Source organism: Pogona vitticeps, chromosome 3, assembly GCF_051106095.1.
Source record: "Pogona vitticeps strain Pit_001003342236 chromosome 3, PviZW2.1, whole genome shotgun sequence".
NCBI classification, from domain to species: domain Eukaryota; kingdom Metazoa; phylum Chordata; class Lepidosauria; order Squamata; family Agamidae; genus Pogona; species Pogona vitticeps.
The window spans coordinates 167772708-167795717 of record NC_135785.1 but is presented as its reverse complement, the minus strand read 5'-3'; the positions used below and the strand labels follow the sequence as shown (position 1 = coordinate 167795717).

At 44.4% G+C, this 23010-nt stretch overlaps 1 protein-coding gene across 1 annotated transcript in view; it reads left to right on the top strand.

Moving 5' to 3' along the window:
- The window catches only part of LOC110074116 (F-box only protein 36), a 29385-nt gene that overhangs the window by 2163 nt on the left and 4212 nt on the right, over nucleotides 1-23010 (top strand). The window contains exons 2-4 of the mRNA XM_072994570.2: nucleotides 14344-14476; nucleotides 14872-14980; nucleotides 22788-22960. Coding sequence (XP_072850671.1) covers nucleotides 14344-14476; nucleotides 14872-14980; nucleotides 22788-22960 — 415 coding nt within the window. The remainder of the gene's footprint in view (nucleotides 1-14343; nucleotides 14477-14871; nucleotides 14981-22787; nucleotides 22961-23010) is intronic.

Here is a 23010-nt window from a genome sequence, read left to right as displayed (position 1 = left end):
TTGTCTATATTTGTTACCCTTTTGTGGACCTCTCTCAGCTTGCTGGTGCCAATTAGAAGCTCTGGCGAATCAGGACAGAGATTGTGGATTGGCATGTCCGGCAGCCAATAGTGCTGCTGAAAGGTGCTGAGAGGCTTCATATACGCTTCCCGCTCCAGCCTTTTCCCACTTCTGTTCATTCTCTCCAGAGTGAGAACAGTTGCTAGCATGCTGGTGCTCTAGTGGTTTCACTTTTGTGGCAGCAAAGCAAACGCTTATACAGTGGTGCCTCGCTTAGCGAGCGCACCGTATAACGACGAATCCGTATAGCGATCCCCTTTTTCGGGATCGCTATACGGAGCACCCAATCGCCGCACTCGCATTGCGACGATTGGGGAGTCCGGCGGCCATTTTGGAGCTGCGTTTGGCGGCTCCAAAATGGGCGCCGGATGACCCGAAATGCCCCCGCGCGGTGTTTTCGCGCCCTCGGCAAGCGAGGGGAGGGCGCGAAAACGCGGCGCGGGGCCATTTCAGGTCCGTTTTGAAGCCGCAAAACAGCTGTTTTGTGGCTTCAAAATGGCCGCGGACGACCCGAAATGGCCCCGCGCTGCGTTTTCGTGCCCTCCCCTTGCTTGCCGAGGGCGCGAAAACACCGCGCAGGGCCATTTCGGGTCCGTTTTGAAGCCGCAAAACAGCTGTTTTGAGGCTTCAAAACGGCCGCGGATGACCTGAAATGGCCCCGCACGGCGTTTTCGCGCCCTCCCCTCGCTTGCCGAGGGCACGAAAATGGCTGCCCAGGGCCAGGAAACTTCTCTAAGTGGGAAGTTTAGGGCCGATTTGGAACGCATTAAATGAAGTTTAATGCGTTCCAATGGCTTTTTACTTCCCGCTTAGTGAAGATTTCACATAGCGAAGGTTAATCCGGAACGGATTAACCTCGCTATGCGGGGCACCACTGTATTTTTCTTTTTCATTTATATCATTCATCATCATCAACAACTTTACTGGGAATTTGGGAAGGGATTTCAGGTAGCTTAGACTACTTTGGAAGGGCTTAGTTTTTCAAACTTTTTTCTGGAGGCTCGTGTGTCTGACTTTCGTCTCGTTTTCAGGCACAGTGGGTGGGGGGGAATTTGGTATGTCATCCTGTGTGACTGTGGAATCCCTTTTCCTTTATATTCAGTTTTCAAAAGTTTATTTTAGGGTTATGTCTCTCAGGCACAGTGGGTGAGGTGGAATTTGGTTTGTGGCTGGATCCTTCCTTTTTCCTTTCCCCTAAAACTAAATTGGTTGTGTGTGTGCATGTTTAGCTGGCAGGACTATATTATTCCTTTTTCAAAAGTTTATGTTAAGAGGTTTGTGTGTCTCTCAGGCACATTGGATGGGGGGGAATTTGGTGTGTGACTGGAATCAATCCATGTTTCCTTTCCTCAAAAACCTATTTGGTTGTGTGTGTGTTTATCTGTCTCTGACTGAGACTTAGCTGACAAGGCTTTTCTTGTTGGATTTTTTTTGGCTTTTCAGCCACAGTGGTTTGGGGGATGTTTTTAAATATAATTACATTATACTGAGGAGGGGGCTTATTTTAGGTAGGCAGGTCACATTTTAGTAAAATGATTAATCCAGCACCACAATTATTCAAAAAAAAAAATTACACATTCTCTCTGATCCTCTTAGCTTCCTTTCCCAATCTCCATTGCTTATTTAGTATTTGTTTAGTTGGTTTGAAAGGCAGGCAGTAGAAAATGAAGAGATTTCTTCATGGGCAATCAAAGGGGAAGCTACGTAGGCTAGGCAGTGGCACCACCACTACTGTCACCACATCCACCATGTTCACCACCACCACCACCACTGTTCCTCCTCCGATGACCTTGCAGGCAGGCATGGAAGCACAGCTTCCAGAGGTGCCAAGAGAACTGCCACTCTCTTCCTAGAAGACTCTGAGGAGTTACTGGTTTCCAAAGATCCCCAGTCCAATTTGGAACTGGTAACAGCAGGGCAGGCTTCACAGCCCCCCTCCCCGTCCCCAGAGTTATCTGTTCCCTCCTCCCAGACCAGCAGCACCCCTGGGACACAGAGTTCTTCCCAGACCAGCAGTCAGGGGCAGGCAGTGGGTCCTCATTTGGGCAAACATGGCAGATGGGCCATGTGGGCTCATTTCACAGTGCTCAGCAATGACTCATGGCTGGCACACTTCAATGTCTGCCTTGTGGTGGTCTGGAGGGGGTCAGACCCCAGGCATCTGTCCTCAGTCACCCTTCACCAACATCTGGAGAGGCACCATCCAAGGCTCCTGTCCAGGGAAGGCACTTCATCAGTGCTGTCTGGGGGAGGGAAGAGAGCAGCTCCGGGGGAGATGTGGGGAAGCAGAAGGAAGTGACTCCTTCCAAAAGGGCAGCCACAGGGGTTTATGGGGCCGGGAGCATGAGACAGGCCACACTCCATAAAGTGGCACCTGTTGGGTCCCTCATGACCCTCAGCCAGTGGTTAAAGGGCAAGGCCCAGCAGGTGGCCACTTGTCTTGTTGCTGAGACGATTGCCCTGCTCAGACTTCCACTGTCCACTGTGGAAGCCCAAGCCTTCCGCCGGTTGTTGCCTTTTTTTTTTTGCCTCCTGGTACAACCTCCCCTCATGGAGAACTCTCAGTTCTAGAGTGCTGCCCTCACTCTATGACTCTGTGAGGGAGGTGGTCTGTAACCATTTTTCACGGCTACGGGGCGCAAGGTACACTTCATGGCGGACCTGTGGAGCAGGGGTCAACATGGCTACTTCTCACTCACAGCCCACTGGTGGCAGGCAGAGGACTTGAGTAGTGGCAGGGCATTGACAACAGGGCCGCGGGGGAGGCCCTTGTCCTGCCCCCAGGCTACAGGTCTGCTCAGGCAACAGGGAGGAACATTGCCAATGAGTTCCTGTCTGCGCTGCAGGAGTGGGCACCGTGGGGGAGGTCACCCATGGCCACATAGTCACAGATGCTGTGCGGAACATGTTGGCAGCATTGAACGTGGCGGGCTTTGAGGGCATCATATGCATGGCGCACAATTTACACCTTGGGCCAAAGGGCCTTCCAAAACAGGTCTGTGGTACGCTATGCCCTCGGCCCAAGTAGAATGCAAGCACCCAGGAGACACGGGTACTCCTGGAGCAATGCCGTTAACTGGTGGGCCACTTCTCCCACAGCCTGAAAGCTGCCCGCTTGGCTCCGTGAGAGGCAGGAGGAGTTGGGTCATGAGATCCACGTTCTCCTGACAGACTTGCCCACCAGGTGGAACTACACCTACTCCATGGTGTCCCACCTGGTGAAGCAGAAAGCCGTTTTGGAGGACATCATGTCCTCCATGCCCATTCTACCCAAGGAGAGAGAGGTGGGCATCTGTGCCACAGATTGGCTGACCCTCTCTCAGATGGTGGAGGTGTTAAAGCTCTTCCTGGAAACCATAGACATCTTGTGTGGTTATATGGCAAGCCTGGGGCAGGTCATCCCCCTGATTCATGCCCTTGATCAGTCCCTGGATGCTGCTTTGGCACCAGGATCCTCCCTCCTTCCACGGACTAGGGCTTTGGTTAAGAGGTTGCAGGCAGGCATGCAGAAGCGACCTGCCTACTTGCCTGCCAGCCTGTAAACCTGCCCCTCAGTCAGAACTCCAGCTGCTGATTCCAGTCGCCTCCTTGGGCCAAGTTCCAACCAATTCCTGCCTGCCTGCCTGCCTGCCTGCTGGGTCAAGTCGTTCCATTGGGCCAAGTTTGTTCCAACTCCTGCCTGCCTGCCTGCTGGATCAAGTCGGCCCATTGGCCCAGGTCCTGACCATCCCCTGTCTGTTGGGTCAAGTTGGTCCATTGGACCAAGTTTGTTCCAACCTCTGCCTGCCTGGTGAGGTGTTGTCTATTCATCTACTGCTCGTGTTGCTGGAAACTGCCTCAGATGCTTCCTGGGGGCAAACTCAACTTCACCGGCAAATGTGATGTCGCTGAAGACAAGAGTTTGCCGCCTTTTCCCTCAGTGCCCCGATGGGGCTCAAAAGCCTACGTTGCTGCTGCCAACTTCCTTGGTGCCTGATGGAGCCCAAAAGCCCATGTTGCTGCTGCCCACTACCTCAGTGCCCGATGGGACCTAAAAGCCTACATTGCTGCTGCCAACTTCCATGGTGCCCAATGGGGCCCAAAAGCCTGTGTTAGTAATACCTTTCCACTGAGGTGGTGCCTATCTACTTGCAGTTACATGCTTTCGAACGGGTTCTGGCTCAGCAACCCAGTTTGACCTGGCTGCACCCGATGCCAAGATAGCTGAGTTCAGCCCCACCCAAACCTGACCAATGTGCTCCCTCCTCCTGACACATGCTGTGTGTAACAAGTTCCTCCCTTTCAGCAGGACCAGTATCCGCTGGTTCACTTCTTCTGAAAAATCTTGGAAGTGCATATTTATACGTATTTCATGATTCCAGCCTCCTTGAGGTTCATTCCAACTATTCATGCCTGTTCATTCCGGCCTCCTAACCTTCTCTACTGCCTCAGTAGACTGGCAGAAGCTGGGTGAAAAGCAACGGGACATAGCTCACCCCATCGCACGGATTCAAACTGCAGTTACTGATCTTCTGATCGACAAGCCCAGTGGCTCAGAGGTTTAACCCACAGTGCCACAGTCTATGTTGCTGCTATGTGGAACCGGTGCGGGCGTCCCCGTGCCAACATGGCTGGGCTCAGCCCCCCCCCACCTCACCGGGCATCCTGGTCGAAACATGGCCAGAGCATACTCTAAGGGCTACCTTAAGGCCTGCTATCAATTCCAGCCTCCCTGGGCCATGTTGGCGCCAAATCCTGTATCCTTCTCCAGCTGCCTTGGGCTTGCCTGCTGCTGATTCTGTGCCAATAAATGGGCCAAAGGGCCTTCCAAATCAGGTTTGCTGGGCAAAGTTGCCTCATTGGGCTGAAGGCCTTCCAAATCGGGTCTGCTGGGTGAAGTAGCTAACCCGCCATGGTCTACTGTACTTCCAACTACCTCTGGGCCCGATGGGGCAAAAAATCAATGTAGCTACTGCCAATTTCTCAGCCCCACCCAAGCCTGTCTGGGCATCCAAGCACCAATGAGGCCTGTCTCAGCCCCGGCCAAGCCTGTCTGGGCATCCAAGCACCAATGAGGCCTGTCTCAGCCCCGGCCAAACCTGTCTGGGCATCCAAGTGCCAATGAGGCCTGTCTCAGCCCCGGCCAAGCCTGTCTGGGCATCCAAGCGCCAATGAGGCCTGTCTCAGCTCTGCCCAAGCCTGTCCGGGCATCCAAGCGCCAATGAGGCCTGTCTCAGCTCTGCCCAAGCCTGTCTGGGCATCCAAGCGCCAATGAGGCCTGTCTCAGCCCCGGCCAAACCTGTCTGGGCATCCAAGCGCCAATGAGGCCTGTCTCAGCCCCGGCTAAGCCTGTCTGGGCATCCAAACGCCAATGAGGCCTGACTCAGCCCCGGCCAAGCCTGTCTGGGCATCCAAACGCCAATGAGGCCTGTCTCAGCCCCGGCCAACCCTCTCTGGGCATCCAAGCGCCAATGAGGCCTGTCTCAGCCCCGGCCAAACCTGTCTGGGCATCCAAGTGCCAATGAGGCCTGTCTCAGCCCCGGCCAAGCCTGTCTGGGCATCCAAGCGCCAATGAGGCCTGTCTCAGCTCCGCCCAAGCCTGTCCGGGCATCCAAGCGCCAATGAGGCCTGTCTCAGCTCTGCCCAAGCCTGTCTGGGCATCCAAGCGCCAATGAGGCCTGTCTCAGCCCCGGCCAAACCTGTCTGGGCATCCAAGCGCCAATGAGGCCTGTCTCAGCCCCGGCTAAGCCTGTCTGGGCATCCAAACGCCAATGAGGCCTGACTCAGCCCCGGCCAAGCCTGTCTGGGCATCCAAACGCCAATGAGGCCTGTCTCAGCCCCGGCCAACCCTCTCTGGGCATCCAAGCGCCAATGAGGCCTGTCTGAGCCCCACCCAACCCTCTCTGGGCATCCAAGCGCCAATGAGGCCTGTCTGAGCCCCACCCAAGCCTGTCTGGGCATCCAAGCGCCAATGAGGCCTGTCTCAGCCCCGGCCAAGCCTGTCTGGGCATCCAAGCACCAATGAGGCCTGTCTCAGCTCTGCCTAAGCCTGTCTGGGCATCCAAACACCAACCACGCCTGTTGCTGTCTCACCCAAGCCTGTCTGGGCATCCCCGCGCCAACCCAGTGCTCCAAAGTCCACTTAGGTTTCATTCCAAATTCCTGGCAAACTGTTAATTTAGCTTCCTAGCCTTTTCTACTGCCTCAGTAGGTAGGCAGACTGTTCAGCCTAGAAAATCAGTGCTTTTGCTGCTGCCAACTACCTCAGTGCCCGATGGGGCAACACACACCACTTTGCTGCTGCCATCTAGCTCAGTGTCTGATGGGGCCAAAAAGCCTGCTGCGCTGCCAAATACCTCCTTGCCTCCAGTCCTCATTTCCTGAGGGGAAACTCTATTTCATTGGCAAATGTAATGTTGCTGATGCTGGGCTGAAGACAAACTGAATGCCTCATGTGTGCCTCTTAGTGCCAAAGAGACCTCTCATTCTGCTGGGTGTGATACCCCTACCCCGGGTCGTGAGGTGATGTTGGGAGTGCCGTCTCGCCCTAGAGCCTCTGTAGGCACCCAGACCGCTCCCATGCCTTTCCCACCCCGGATGCTACATCAGGCTGTGGACACCTTGGATTTAGAACGGGGACTGAAGGGGTTAACAATATCTAGCCAGACTCCACTGGTTTGGGCGGGAAGGGGATGGAAAGATCCAGAGGAAGGAGCTGTGGGGGAGGTCAGTCGCAGGAGGGACGTTGAAGAGGGCGGATGGGAATGGGTGTCCACCCAGGACCCTTGGACTGGCAAGTGGGAACAGGTGCATCTCACTAAGCGAGAGGCGGAGGAGAGGAGAAGGAGGGAAATGACAGTAAGACCCACGTACTGGGGAGAAAGGGAGACTAGAGAGTGGCGGCGCAAGTTAGCTGAGGAGAAGAAGAGAATAGAGAAAGAGAGGGAGGAAAAGAGAATATGGCATCTGGAAGAGCTGAGGAAACTGGGTTATTACCAGGACCCTGGGATTTCACCGGGGCAGAGAACCATGTACCCTGGGGATATACAGGGCATGAAGAGACAACCCCACTATTAACAACGGACCCGGATGACATTGAATCCGAAGAACCCTCCCGGGTTCAGGCTGGCCCATGGGCGTCGAGGTCAAGTAATCCGTTTGATGAAGATTGGGTGCCCCTGTACGAGTCGTTGCTCCCACAGGAGAAGTTCGTTTCCAAGCTGATAGACATTTCTATTCCCTTACCCCAGTTAATAAATGAAGACAAGTTGTTTGGTTCAAAAGTGTCTCCTGTTTTATTTGGTTCGGGGGAGGTGAAGAAAACGGACCCTCACACTGGGGCCAAATATAACTCCCTCAATGCCATGTGGTATACTCTCCTGGGAGGGCAATTTGTGGGTGAATAAATTGGAAGTCCAATATCGAATCTTCATCAAAGTTGGCAGGCCTGTTGGGGAAAAACATAGGAAACTCCGTTGTGATTCCGGATTCTCTAAGTACCTGGGGGGAGAGCTTTCCCTGGGGGGTGTCCTCTTTGTGACTATATAACTCGGGGGTCTGTTACTCGATGTTCATCAAACTTTCAGAAGTTGTAGAAACGTGTCTGAGGAAGCTTCCCTGCAAATTTGGTATATCTGGGTGATTGGGGGCCAGTTTTATAGGCTTTTAAAATGAAGATGGTTTAGCCAGTGGTTCCCAGCCATGGACTGCAATTCCCAGAAGCCCCAGGCAGCACAGCTGGTGGTGGAGTCTTCTGGGAATTGCAGTCCAAGGACACCTGGGTTACCCAAGGTTGGGAGCCACTGGTTTAGACAATAAAGTGAGCTTCTCCCCTTCTTTTATCTTGCTCATGTTGTGCCAGGGCTCCTGCTCTTGAGGAGACTCAGTGTAGACCTGCTTAGACCTGAACTGTAATGCACTGCAGGAACATCTTCTCATCCACTTTCTGCCTTGCTCCCTTTCTAATGTTTCTTATATCCACCTGTCTTGAGCCCTGTGTCCTACTTGCTGTCCCTTTCAAATCCCCTCTCAGGTTAGTTTAAGCCCTGTCTTTAAGGAAATACTGAATGTAAAACTGAAGGTTACAGTAGATCAGAATAGACAATTAATACACTTACCTCCTTGTACAGCCTCTTCTTTCTCCCTCCTTTTCCTCACACAGACTGTCCTTTCTTTCTCCTTTAACTCGCACAGCTGCTAAACTCGCTGTGTCTTCTTACCCTGCACTTTGTTGCAGTGCCCAATTGTTTTAAAAATTTTTATACTTTTTGTTCTTAGCTCTAATATTTTGTCTTTTAATGATGTAAGATGCCTCTTTACTTATTGTTCTTAGCTTTAAATATTATACATGTTTTCAGTTTCAAATATTATCGTTCGATGTTGTACGCCATTTTGAGTCCTTTTCAAGGAGAAAGGCGGAGTTAAAACATTTAAAATAAAACAAATATATTCATTTAAAATCTATACTCAGACTTTCCGCTAAAGTAGCGCTCAAGGTGGCTAATTGTTCTGAAATGAGGAAATCTCTGTCAAGGAAAGAAATGATCTTTGAGGGCAGTCATGTTGAAAGCATCTGGTGAAGTTATCCCCAGCCATTAATACAAGGGATGGCCTGTGAGGCCATGTGGGTACACAGAGCAAATTTAGGAAGATGGCATTTATTGATGGATTGATTGATTTGATTTGTATACCGCCTATCTAGCTATAAGGCCACTCTGAGCGGTTCACAATAAAATAAGACAATAATAACAGTGCTAACTAATAACATCAGCATCACAATAATATAAAAAGTAGTACCTCCGTTTACGAACGCCTCGGTTAACGTAATTTTCAGTTTATAAATGGAAATCCATTGAAAATAATGCCTCAGTTTACGATTTTTTTTCCACAGTACGAAGCAAATTTCCCCAGGATGCATTGTGCCTGGAGGTTTATAGTGCTGCCCCCGCTCCTATGGCATACCACATTTCGATTTACAAATTGTTCACATTATGTAACGTCCTGGAGAATGCATTAAATTTGTAAACTGAGGTATGCCTGTATACTGATAATTAAAAATTAGAACTTAAAAAAAAACACAACACAAAAGACATTTAATAAAAGCATTCAAGATGGTGGGCCATTAGTTTAAGAGCTGGAAGAAACTCTGGGTTCTGTACATGGAATATTTTGGAAGGCCCATCTAAAGAGCCATGTTTTTAAAAGTTTGTTAAAAACCATCAGTGAAGGGGCCAAGTGAATGTCGGGTGGGAATTGATTCCACATATGTGGTGCAACTGCTGAGAAGGCCTGATTCCTGGTCTTTTCTTTCCAGACCTCTCTCAGGGTCACTGTCCTCAAATGTCCAGCCTGGGCCATCTGAGTAGGACAGGCAGATCTCACTGGAAGAAGGCATTCTGCCAGGTATCGAGGTACCAAATTGTTTAGGGCCTTATATGTTAACGTCATCACCTTGAAGCAGGCACGGAACACACAGACTGATTGCCATCAGTTATCGTACTGCATAGTCGCCATTCATTCAGGCTTCATAGAATTCTTGCATTTTGGGTTTCTCTGTCTCCACAGCTTAACTTTTCTTCTTTATGTCATTTGCACACCTGGTGAGAATATTTCATGCAACTGGTGCAGCTTTTGAAATCTTATGCAGCAAAACAAATGGTTAGACTTTAAGGTATCACAAGACTCTTCAGTGTGTGTGCATTAAATTACTGGTCAGATTTCTATTAGTCAGTTGCTCTGCCTAAGGACAATGGCATTAATCCCAGTTATGAATTGTCACAAGTTATAATGAGTTGCTGCTTGTACTTGACTGGTGTGAAATGAGGGGTGCAAATAGTGATTTGTTAAGTAGGAGCAACTGACTGCTGCAGTTTACATAAGTGCTATTTTGCTGGTGTAGCTAACTACAGTAATAGGATTCTGGCCTAAGGTTCTCAATCAGTGGAACATACAGCATTAGTGTAGTACAGGTTTTCATAACAATTAGTAACAATTTACTCTCCATTAATCCCCATGTCCATTTGCAGATGTGATGTGCCATCCCCTATCAACCTGGCTTCCCATGGATTATCCACTGGTGACCTTTTAACAAGTTAGTAGTAATTTTGGAAGCAATATTTCTCCTGCCTGCCAATTTACTATAAACAACAAACATAATGATGACATTTATGTAAGCATACAGACATGGTGGGACTTCAATGGAGTAATTGTAGGACGCAAAGTAGCAAATGATAAGAAACTCAAATGTTGTGTACCTAGAAGTTTTAAGGTTGATTTCTTGAAGTGTTGTGTTTGCTGACCTCTAGTGGTTGATAAATTAAAAACACAACAGAAAATGAGAGTTCTGTTGCACCTTACAATCTGACCAAGCAAGGATGTTACCAGATGGTGATTTATCTCACATTTTGGACTGCTTTTGGCATAGTCAGGTTCAATCTATTTTACAGTGACCACACAACATATAGGCAGACTGACCCTTTTTCATGGTTAGCCACACTTTTTTAGATCACTGGCAAAGGGGTATTTTATTTAGTGGATAGGATCGCTCTCACATTACCCAACCAACGATAGACCCTGCCAGTGATTTTTAAAAAGGGATCAAGTTGGTTCATAATTGCTTGTATGTTGTGCAGTGACTGTAAAATTCATTGAAACTGACTGTGCCAATAGCAGTTCAAAACATGACATAAATCACCATTTAGTCATACCCTTCCTTTGTGTGTGTGTGTGTATGTGTGTGTGTGTGTGTGCACGCGCACGCATGTGTGTAGGATCACTCTTCCCTTCTTGGATGCACACCTTAATCTGGTGAAGGAGTTTGTGTGTGTCAATAAAGCTGAGAACAATGCTGTCATAAGGCCAAAGTCCATTACGAGCTTGGACTCCTAGCAGGGTCACCCAGTTGTTACCCTTTTCTGGGCAGCTACTGGACAGCAACTGTAGCTAAAAGTGACACTGGCGGAGGAGGCAATGGTGTGACACTCAAGCTAAATTTTGTTAGTATCGCGCAGAAGGTGGCAATGGTACCTGCTGAGCTTTCCTCGCCATTAAAGACCTATGATGAGACAGTCCAAAATAAAGCAAGAGATAGTGCTGGAAGATGAGACTCTCAAGTTGGAAAACATTAAATTGACTACTGGGGATTGGCAAAAAAGAAGTATGAATAGCTCTGTTGCTAATGATGCAACTAGATTAAAGTCATAAGGACGTCTAGTGGCTGACATGCACAGAAATGAAAGGAAAGTCCAATGCTACATAACACATACAAGTGGAACACCAAGTATTGCTATCTATCTATTTATTTATTTATTTATTTATTTATTTATTTATTTATTTATTTATTTATTTATTTATACCCCACCCCTCTAGACTGAGTCTACTCAGGGCAGCTTACAAAGAAGAATAAAACATTATAAAATACAATCAAATAAAAAAATCAGTATATAAAAATCAATGACATAATTATATCAGCAAATTAGAAGATCAAGATGAAAAAAATGAAAGAAAAAAGAAAATTGGGTGTTTTAAACATTCAGTTTCTTGCTTTGTGGTTTCCAGTTTACCTTGATTCATACTTTTCATGTTCGAATAGTAGGTCAGCATCGGACTTTCCTTAAAAGTAAATCAGTTCATATTTTACTCTGCAGATAAAATTTCACTAGATGGACTTCAGTGTTTCTATCAGTAGGTTTTCTGGGGTTTTGGGTAATTCAAGCTGGTGTTTCAAAAAAAATGCTCACAGATTTAGGAGATTAGTATTACAGAGATATGTGGCATAAAATGACTATGTGAAATGAAATAATTAGAAGCATAATAAGGCCAAAGGATTCTATAGTTTAAAAGTTGTTTCATTCCCAAACATTGGTGCTGATATTTCTTTCTGTGCTATTCCTTTTTATATTTGGTATCATTATGAGCTCATAATGCAGAGATGGCTAAGGGCCACCTTTACACAGACTCAGTTAAGCGTAGAATGTCTGACAGTGCTAGCAATGCAAGCAATCTCCTTGATAGCTCTGGGATTGATTTGCGTACCTTGGTAATGGTAAAGGCATTGCAAGTTTTTCAAAATGTAGTGCAAATTTTACATGGTATTACAAATTAGATATAGTTCACAGTTACTGTTAACATTCAAAAGAAGATCCAATTGAGATTAGTGTATTACTGGCCAATTATAGGAGATACAAGACATTCAAAAGAAAACAAATTGTAAATACTTACATTTCTAAATTATCTAGGTTATTATGTCTTTGTACAATGACTAGCTAAGAATTTTCCTTCCATCTGTGCTGCATGCAACTGTATGAACAAGGCTGATCCATTACATTTATTTAGAAGTCACTTCCCTTTATAACTGTGAATCATCTTAGGTATGCAAATGATTTTACTCTCTGGATCATGCTTAATATGAAGCAAAATACTTACAGGACTTGTTTATTGAAACTGTATGATAACTGGTTGCTTTTTAAAATATATCAATTCTGCATATTCTAATAGCCATTCTACTACTGTGAAAAAATATTAGTAAAACAAACATTTCCTATAGTAGCTGTATTATAGTCAGATGTTTTTAATCAATGTGGTTTCCCAGTATGGAAATTAACTAATTAGAACATCTTTCCTTGTTGATTTGTCTGCAAATGTTAAAAAGACAGGAAATTTGAGGGGTAGATTGATTTTCACACGAGTTGGGTGACCCACTCCTCAGGTTGCTGCAGGTACCTTATCACACCTTTGACACGTAAAACCGTAGGCATAATTAGAGAAGGCATTACATTGCAAGAACAACCATACCCCAAATGCCCTTCCAATTATTTTCGAGTTTTTTTTTAATTTTGTCCCAGCCAGAGCCTTCTTTGCTCTAAGCTGGTATCCCAGATGATTCAGGAGCTCTTTGAAATTGTTTTTCAGTCTAAATAAAACTCTGTATTCCTAGTGGTAAAGTATAGCTTCATGTGATGTGGGTGTATTTTATTCATTAGTAGTCTGAGTTCCTTATTCTTAGGTAAAGGTTCCCCTTGACAAATGTCCAGTCGTGTCCGACTCTAGGGGGCGGTGTTCATCCCCATTTCCAAGCTGTATAGCCAGCGTTTGTCCAAAGAAAGTTTCTGTGGTCATGTGGCCAGCACCACTAGACATAGAACGCCATTACCTTCCCACCAAGGGGGTATTTATCTACTCGCATTTGCGTGCTTTCAAACTGCTAGGTTGGCAGGAGCTGGGACAAGCGACGGGAGCTCACTCTGTTGTGTGGATTCGATCTTACGGCTGCTGATCTCTGTTCTAGTTTTTCTGATCTTTCTCCCTAATCAGTCATATCTCAACTAACTCTCACCAGACTACACGTTCACAACATTCCAACCACGCTAACCAATCACCATGTAGCTACTCAACTGCCATCGTTCCAGCATTCTGCCTGTGTCCATCCACGAAACAGGTACTCAGACCTGTCTACATAAACTTAATATAAGCAGTTTTACAGAACTTTTAACACAAAGGTTCACTCTGAGACATTTGTAGGAGAAAGAATATTTTCCCCCCTTACTTGTTATTGCTTGAAACTAAAGACATGTATGCCGCTTTCTTTACTGCACACATACTTGGCAACTAACTAGATAGAAATCAGGAAAGAGTTTCCTCAAGACAAGTGAAGATCCCACTTTATCTTTTAAGTGCTGTCCATTGAAGAGACAGAAGTCTTTATTTCTGCAGCTAAGGCTTCAGTGGTATTTTCTTTCTGGAGGGCTGTGTGTGATTAATATTCCATTAAAAGCTATCACTGGCATTTGCTTGTTTGATTTCCTCTGTGCAGTCTGCAATTTATAAATATACAGATTTTTTAAAACCACCAAAAATATTTTTCAAACTCTTTCCTTCCCCAAGGTGGCTCCTTCCAAAGGCTTTTGAATAGTATAACTCATATCATCCCTGACTACTATCTATGCTGGCTGAGACTGATGGGAGTTGTAGGCCAAAACAGTCAGAGCAACTCAAGTTGGAGAAGGTTGCCCTAAAAATTTTTGTGCCTTAAGGAAGTAGAGGGCCTGAAACAGACCGCTGAAATCAGCATGGCCAAAACAAAGCCATGCACAAGACTGAGCAGTTCATGTTTTATTTATTTCACTTCCTTTGATGGATTAACCATGTAAACAGTGCACACCTGAACCCTCCCTTGCTAAAGAAACAGATCTGAGGAATGCAAACATTGGGTGGCTGTGTATTTATGGAGCAGCCAGAGTGGGCTAAGTTCAAGCTTCCTTTAAGCGTGACCATAGAAACTATCATCTCTCCCTGATTTTAATTCAGGCTGCAAGCAAGCAATCCCAAGCAAGTCACCATCAAAATGACCTCCCTGCTGCATGAAAACCTGTGTGAAGTTCACACTCAGGCACCTCCTCCTAGCAAAGACTTCCATCACTTGGCAGTCACAAAAAATGAGGTAAAGGGGCTTAGATTGCTTGTTTTCTCTTGTCAAGAATAGTTACCAAGTATTGGGGGGGGGGGGGGAAGATAGACGTAGGGAAACACCACCTGCTGGGTTTTTGTATCTGTTAGAGACACAGTATTAGTGTTAGGGGAAAAGTGAGATTCAGATACAAGAGTGTTCAGCAGTCCTGGGACCCACCTGAGAAATTTGCCCAGTGCATTGCTAGCACTGTATTTATAAACCTTCTGGAGAAAGGAAACAAACAATCCTATTACAATCTGTTTCTTTTTCTGAGCAATAGAATTAATTTCTGCATATATAATAGATTCTTGGTTTTCTGAGCAATTGGTCCAACAAAGGAAATCATGCCCAACAATAACTTATCCTTCTAAAACCTGATCCTCTAGGTCATCTGGAAGTCATGGATAATTTCTTTTCGACCTAATCAAGAAAAGATTGCCCCAAGAGAAGTGAAGAAACTCCACAAAGATTTTTTGTTGGATGAACAATTACACAGCAAGTATTAGAAAAATAATAGTAAAAAATAGAGTGATGTAATAATGGCTTTATAATTTTCAAAAGTTATAATGTTGGTTAACTCTCCTATGTGTTAATGATCACACTGCTATAATTAGAGTATGACTGTGTGTGTATTTATTCGAAAGTAAGCCCATCTTGGTTCAATGGAATTTGCTTTGAATGGAAGTAAGTAGCACAGTGTTTAAGAGGATTTGTTGCGAAATAAATATTTGTTGGATTGCAGCCTGGTGATTAATATTTGAAATTCAGCTTTATAGAACTTAATGAGCAGAGGTGAGGTAAAACTTAGTGAAACGTACATGTAAAAGTAGCTAGGAATTGGCTCCATGTCTTCTTTTCAGAACTCACATCTAGTAACTTCAACAGGATCTGTTCAACAACACTGAAAAAGACAAGCTGAAATTTAGTAAAAATTGTAGTTTAAAAAGCAGTCATGATAATCTATGTAAGCATAACCAGAAACAAAAAATAAAGATTAGAAAACAAAAATGTTATGGCACACTAAAGACTTATACGTAGTTCAATGTGAGCTTTTGTGGATACATCTACTGAATATATATCTCAAGAACTAGATCTATCCAGAAAGTTCACATTGGAATGTAGTAGATAACCTTTAAGGAGCCACAACATTTTTGTTTTCTAGTACAGTATTTTTTTTTCTGGATATGTTCAAGATGGCATCCTTTCCACTATTCCCAGTGGAAAACATAGGATAATAAGGTTACTGTTATAGTCGGATATCTATGTGGTCCAGTATATAGCAAATATTCCAGAAGGATCAGGTAAGATCCAGAAAAACACAAGCAGAGGATGGCTTCTTGGCAGGCTTGCACACTTAAGAGAGTCAAATCAGAGTGACTGCCCAGGACTGTATAAGGTACAGAAAAGAAAATTACATTCTGGAGTATGCTGATAAAGTAGTGTTAACAATGGTGCAACCCTTTTAAGGAGAAACAAGTGGAAGTTGTGAAAATGAAGTATAAAAAAAGTATGAGATGAACACTAGATATCAAAGGTATAGGCACATCATGAAGCCTGTCTCCCATCTCTCCATACGTTATTGATGGGCCAGAGAGCATTTACAGATCCATGGAAAGAATGATATTGGAATCAAAACCAGATTTTCCATTGTGTTAAGGGCTTTAAAGAACCTGAGTGCTCCTTGTCAGAACATATGGAATTGAGAGCTACACAATATAAATGCTATTCTTCCTCAGGCTGGATAACATCATCCCTTTCAGAAGGCTGACAAAAGGATTTTGCTTATGGAGTCAGAAAGAGAATAACATCAGGATTGTTATCTGTATGCCTTTCTCTTTCCTGACAAAGAACACAGTGTTGTTCACTTCCCCTATCACATCTCCCCTGCCCCCAATTTCTTCAAAAAAGAAATACAGTACAATAGAACGTATAGACAAGGAAAAAGAGAAAGTATCTAGTAAGTTCTGAAATTGGAAGCCTCAACTTACTAAGATTCCTCCCTTCCTTCATTGATATACCACCTTTCTCCCTATGTAAAGAACTCGAAGTGGCTTACAACATTTAAAAGACACATAGGACATAACCAATCAAGCGTTAAAAAGCAATTAAACAAACAGCAATTAAGATCTATAAAGTATGAATAAAATGTATATAAAATATTTTGTTTTTGTTTAGTCGTTAGGTCATGTCCGACTCTTCATGACCCCATGGACCAGAGCATGCCAGGCCCTCCTGCCTTCCACTGCCTCCCAGAGTTTGGTCAATTTCATGTTGGTAGCTTCAATGACACTGTCCAACCATCTCATCCTCTGTCATCCCCTTCTCTTCTTGTCCTCACACTTTCCCAACATCAGAGACTTTTCCAGGGAGTCTTCTCTTCTCATGAGATGGCCAAAGTATTGGAGCCTCAGCTTCAGGATCTGTCCTTCCAGTGAGCACTCAGGGTTGATTTCCTTCAGAATTGATAGGTTTGTTCTCCTTGCAGTCCAGGGGGCTCTCAAGAGTCTCCTCCAGCACCACAATTCAAAAGCATCAATTCTTTGGCGGTCAGCCTTCTTTATGGTCCAGCTCTCACTTCCCTACATCGCTACTGGAAAAACCACAGCTTTGACTATGACGACCTTTGTCGGCAAGGTGATGTCTCTGCTTTTTTAGATGCTGTCAAGGTTTGTCATCTCTTTCCTCCCAAGAAGCAGGTGTCTTTTAATTTCGTGGCTGCTGTCCCCATCTGCAGTGATCACAGAGCCCAAGAAAGTAAAATCTTTCTCTGCCTCCATATCTTCCCCTTCGATTTGCCAGGAGATGATGGGACCAAGGGCCATGATCTTAGGGTTTTTTTATGTTGAGCTTCAGACCATTTTTGTGCTCTCTTCCTTCACCCTCATTAAGAGGTTCTTTAATTCCTCCTCACTTTCTGCCATCAGAGTGGTATCATCTGCATATCTGAGGTTGTTGATATTTCTTTCGGCAATCTTAATTCCGGTTTGGGATTCATCCAATCCAGCCTTTTGCATGAAGTATTCTGCATATAAATTAAATAAGCAGGGAGACAATATACAGCCTTGTCGTACTCCTTTCCCAATTTTGAACCAATCATTTGTTCTATATCCAGTTCTAACTGTTGCTTCCTGTCCCACATATAAATTTCTCAGGAGGTAGATAAGGCGGTGAGGCACTCCCATTTCTTTAAGGTCTTGCCATAGTTTGCTGTGGTCCACACAGTCAAAGGCTTTTGTATAGTCAATGAAGCAGAAGTAGATGTTTTTCTTGAACTCTCTGGCTTTCTCCATAATCCAGCAAATGTTAGCAATTTTATTTTTATTGTATTCTTCCCTGTTGTAAGCCGCCTAGAGTAGTCCTTTGCGACTAGATAGGCGGGATATAAAATAAATAAATAAATAAATAAATAAATAAATTTGGTCTCGAGTTCCTCTGCCCCTTCGGAATCCAGCTTGTACTTCTGGGAGTTCTCGGTCCACATACTGCTGAAGCCTACCTTGTAGGATTTTGAGCATAACCTTGCTAGCGTGTGAAATGAGTGCAATTGTACGGTAGTTGGAGCATTCTTTGGCACTGCCCTTCTTTGGGACTGGGATGTAGACTGATCTTTTCCAATCCTCTGGCCATTGCTGAGTTTTCCAAACTTGCTGGCATAAAATATTAGAATACTATAATTGCTATCCACCATCCTATTTGCATGTCTTATTTCTCAGGCAAATGGAAGGCAAATATGACAACAGTAAGAAATCTGCATTTCCCATAGTGTGTGATTTGACTCTTAGGACTATTATTTTAGGCAGAGAAGACTAGCTGAATCTGAGCTTTAGTGGATTAAGATTACCACACCCTGGGATAATTAAGAGCACTCATATATTTGATGGAAAAGGCAAAATGAGAGAATGTGGACATGTCATTTGCTTGTGACAGTGACTTGTTGGTTCATAAGGAAATGCTGAAGTTGTGGCTTTCAGGATGTTGTTGGACCTGTGCCTCATCAACATCAGTCAGCATAGTCAATGGTGAAAAAATGGTGGGAGTTGCGGTTTAGCAACACCCAGTGGACCAGAAGTTGCTACATTATCCAGTTATTTTACATTTATTCCATCACATTGTAAGTGCAACTACATTAAAATTTTGGTAGCATCCAAACACATTTTTCCTTTCAGTGATTAACTAGAAGCTTCACTCCATGCATGGTGCACAGAGTGCTTTAAGGAACCCAACATAAACAGCTCTGGGGGTGGTTAGCATTTTGATCTATGTGTCACTGGACTTTTTGCAAGCTATTTCTACTCAGTCCATATTCATTATTCATATACTTACACTTTCCTTTTCTCTCTTAAGCAAATATCCACTGCAAGCGGTGCTTTCATGCAGTGCAAGTCTTAACGCTCATTGTAGTGAGTTGCCTACGATGCAATAAAAAGTAATTATATTCTGTCTATTAGCAAGTCTAATTTCTTCCTGTAAAACACTTGACACTAACGCAGTGCCGAGCAAGCAGTAAATTCACGGCATTGGGTTGTTTAATTCATTTCTACCCTTTTTGTTTTTAAGAAATTCATTCATGCATGCTTGCATGTATTCATTCTGTAGAATCAGCTGTTTGCTCTGGTTGTTTACTTAATGAATAGTGCTAGACCACATACTGTGATCGCTGTGAGAAATCCACTCATCATTCCAAACACCTTAGGTACACACAGCAAGGCTCATGTCTTTCTGATAAATAGGATAATTATACTGCAAGGCAAATTTATATATGTTTAGCAACTAAAATGCTTTCTGAGCACACAGGGTTGTTTGTATGCATTGCACATATCAATACGAAATGCTTCATACATAAGTGGCCAAAGATAACAATGCACCTTTCACTGGGCATGTCTAGACAATTCCAAATTAGTATTCTGTGGAATAATTACCATGCCCTGTTGACCTTTACTTTGAGGTAAATCATCCATTCTTGGTGTGGTAATGTAGTTCACTGGCTTGGGTTAGTTTTTTTAGAATCCAGTTTTTGAGAGGAAGGGAAGCAGAAAAGAGCAAACTCTTCTGTGGGGAGTGACATGGCCAGTATTCAGTTGTTTCTCCTGCAGAGACTCTCACTATAACTTGTGGGAACATCAAGCAGTCTCTTCCCTCTCTGTTGTTGCAACCCTGTGCCCATTACACACCTCCTTGGAAAACTGGGCTTATTTTTCACATATAGAGCATGTATGCAGATGGGCAGCTCTGCTACAGACACATTGTTTTCCATAAGTAGAAAGTGATGATTAAGAGGAGGAGAGAGTCTAGATCATCCTGTCTAAGAATGGCTCCCTCAACTATACCTCTATTTCCATGCTTTCCTTCCTCTTAGGGTTTCTCTTCCCTGCTTCTCCCTTTCCTTTCCAAGGGAAGGAAAATACTGAGGGCCCATCAGCACCTCTTGACAGTGACTTTTCCTGCTTTCTGTCTCCTGGCTCTGGACCTTCCCACTCCTCTGATACCGAACTGTTCTTCTCCCTCTTTATACCATCTTCCCAAGCTACAGTTATCTTTTTCCTCCTCCATCATTAAAAAGCCCTTAACTATTGGCTGCTTCTTTCTCTCTGTCTGCTTCCAACTTCCCTCTCTTCCTAATTACCCACCATATCCTTCCAAGGGCCATAGTTTGTATCATTGAAGGCAATAAGGTAAAGACCGTGCTGAATCCTTCTGACTTAGATGAGTGAGGGGATGCCTCACTTCTAGGTTCAGCCACTTTTGCTGGTTCCTCTTCACACCTACACACTGAAGATTTTACATTTTCCGAATGATGCCACTCAAGTTCAGTGAAAGATATACAAACATTTAGCTGGCAGAAAATTGTTTACAAATTTTGTGACCTTGATCTGTGCTGCAGCAGGTCAATTATTTTGACACACTCAGAAGTGTTATCAAATGACTCATAGTAGCCATTCTAAGTCATAGTTTTAAACTGCACTTTACTTTGAAGGCCTTTTTTCTGCACTCCACCATAATCCTTTAAAATATAAAACACAACATTTCAAATATTAACAGTCACACACGTTTGACTCCTCCACTAAGATCTTTCCCTACCTTTGCCCAGGTCAGGTTTTTCCCTGCTCTTTGGGTTCAGGCTTTCACTCCTTTAATTATTTTCTCTTACCTGCAGTAGTACTTTCTCAATTCTTGGTTCAAAGTCTGTTTTCACTTAGTGTGAGGGTTCGGGTTCAGGCTCCGTTTTTTCTTCAAATAAATTGACAGACTTCTTCGGTTTAGAAATTGGTGTAATGTTTATTGGATTGTTTAACAAATAACGTGTGTCGATGGCGGTATTCCAACCATTTCCTCCCTCTAACGACTGGTTAGATGGGGGCTTCCACTCTTCAACTTTAGAGGGGTTGCACCCCTGAGTGTTCCAGGGTCCTGGCCAGTCCAGTGTAAAGTCTGAGTTCAATAATTGTCCTGTCTCCCCTTCGAGTAAGGGGACTGTGTCGTCATCCCGGTCATCTGTTCAGACCTGGTCTCATGAGAGGGAATCCTCTGGCCATAGTCTTCTGAGAGACCCCTCCGCTGTAGCTCCATCATCCGCCATTCTAATCTTTCTCTCTTCTCCCTCTCCAGCTTTTCCTTCTCTTCCCTTAACTTCCTCCTCCACTCCTTTGTCTCTCGCTCTTCCCAACAAGCGGGTTTAGGGGCACTCTCACTTCTCCTCCTTGCATCTGCCTGCTCCTTGGCACTCTTAGTTTTTCTACCTTCCCCGTCCATGTATCTTTCAACCTGATCCACTCCCAACCACAAGGCAGGTTCCCATCCCCGTTTTTTATATCTACAAGCCCTACCTCTACCTCTACCCGGGGCATTCCAGCTTTCTTTAACAGTCATTCCTTTCAACTTTTCTTCTATGACCCCCAGGTCTGTTCCGGTGGTCTTATCTTCCTGGGAGGAGGAATAGGTGGCGTTTGCACTTCCTTGTCGGCTGAGGGCAGAAGGGATGGCACTCCCATGAGAGGAATCTTGCTCTCACCGTCAGTCTTACACTTAGCTTCTGACATCTCTCATGTTCTCAGACCTAAGAATGTTATGGCTCATTCCATCAGAGTGCTATTACTTCAGCAGCCTTCTCTGTGGAATGTCCTGCAACGGAGACTTTCAGGGGCGTGTTTTGGTTTGCTCCATCAGCATGCCACAGAATCAGTCGATGAGATTCTGCTGAAGAGAGTTGTATTGCAAATGGTCCTAAGGAGAAATTTAACTCTTTGTCTTGCCTATCACCTTCCCTCCTTGTTTTTTTCTGTTTGGGTAAGTTACAGACAATTTAATGGCTCCCCAAAAGAAGGATTCCTGGGCTCCTTCCTGCAGTTTGACAATGGTGCACTACCTACCAGGCCCAATCTGGTCTGTCAGGAAAGAGACACCCAGGCCCAACTCTTAGTGACTTTCATTATGTTGGAATGCTGTTACAATATGTTTTATATTTTTCTCCAAAATGGAATACTAGTTTCCCCTTTCTGTTTTTTCCTTTGCCTTTCTGTTTTTCTTTGTGTGATATGTAAATGTCTAGAAGAGGAAAAAGTGTATGCAATAGAAGTGATTTAAACATGTAAGTATAGTGATATGACCCTGCCTTGCCTGGGCAGCAAAAATAAATAACTCATACTACTGGATGTCTCCTTCCTTGCAGGCCAGATGGGCCTTCACAGTAACCACTGCACATTCCCACACCAGACAGACTCTAGCCCAACAGGTTCTCTATCCTATGTAGATTAAGCATATTTCCCCCTTCATCCAGTCCGTAGACATCAGGTAAACTAATAATAAGTAACAAGAGTACCACTGCAGTTGTATATCTGTTTATTCAAAATTAAACAACGGCCCAAGTCCTTTTGCTTAGCATAGTAAATACTACTAGAATAAGGCTACTAAACCAATGAAAATGTGGTGAATCAACTTCCCTGTAAGTTCTGTTGATCCAAATGAGCCTACGCTAACTGCAACTAACTACTGTATGCAACAAGAAGTAATCACTTCTCATTTCTTTTACCACTGTGAATTTTCCCAAATGAATTACTCCAGGAGAATTAGAAAACAAGAGATTAATGTACCATGGGTAAATTCAACCATGGGTAAATTCAAGGACCTGTTATCACTTTGACTCTCTTTACCCACTACAATAAATATTATGCAATGTCATATTATTTTTGCTATGCATATTTATTGAGGTTTTGTGTTTATCAATGTAGTTTAGCACAAATTTTAAACAGTGTTGAGTTTGTAATACTTGTGTTTATACCATTCTGTGTATTTTCATTTTGCTCAGAGCAAATACAAAGCATTTTTGGAAAGAAAATGATGAACTACTTTCTCAACTTATGTCAAGGACACTATGATTTCCTAGTTCGAATGCCTGAGAATTTGATCATCTACATCTTGTCATTCCTTAATATAGAGGATATTAGGCAGTTCTCAAAAACATGCAAAAGATTTTGGCAGGTAATAATTTTCACAACTATTTTGAAGGAGGTATTGGTATGCTAAAAAAT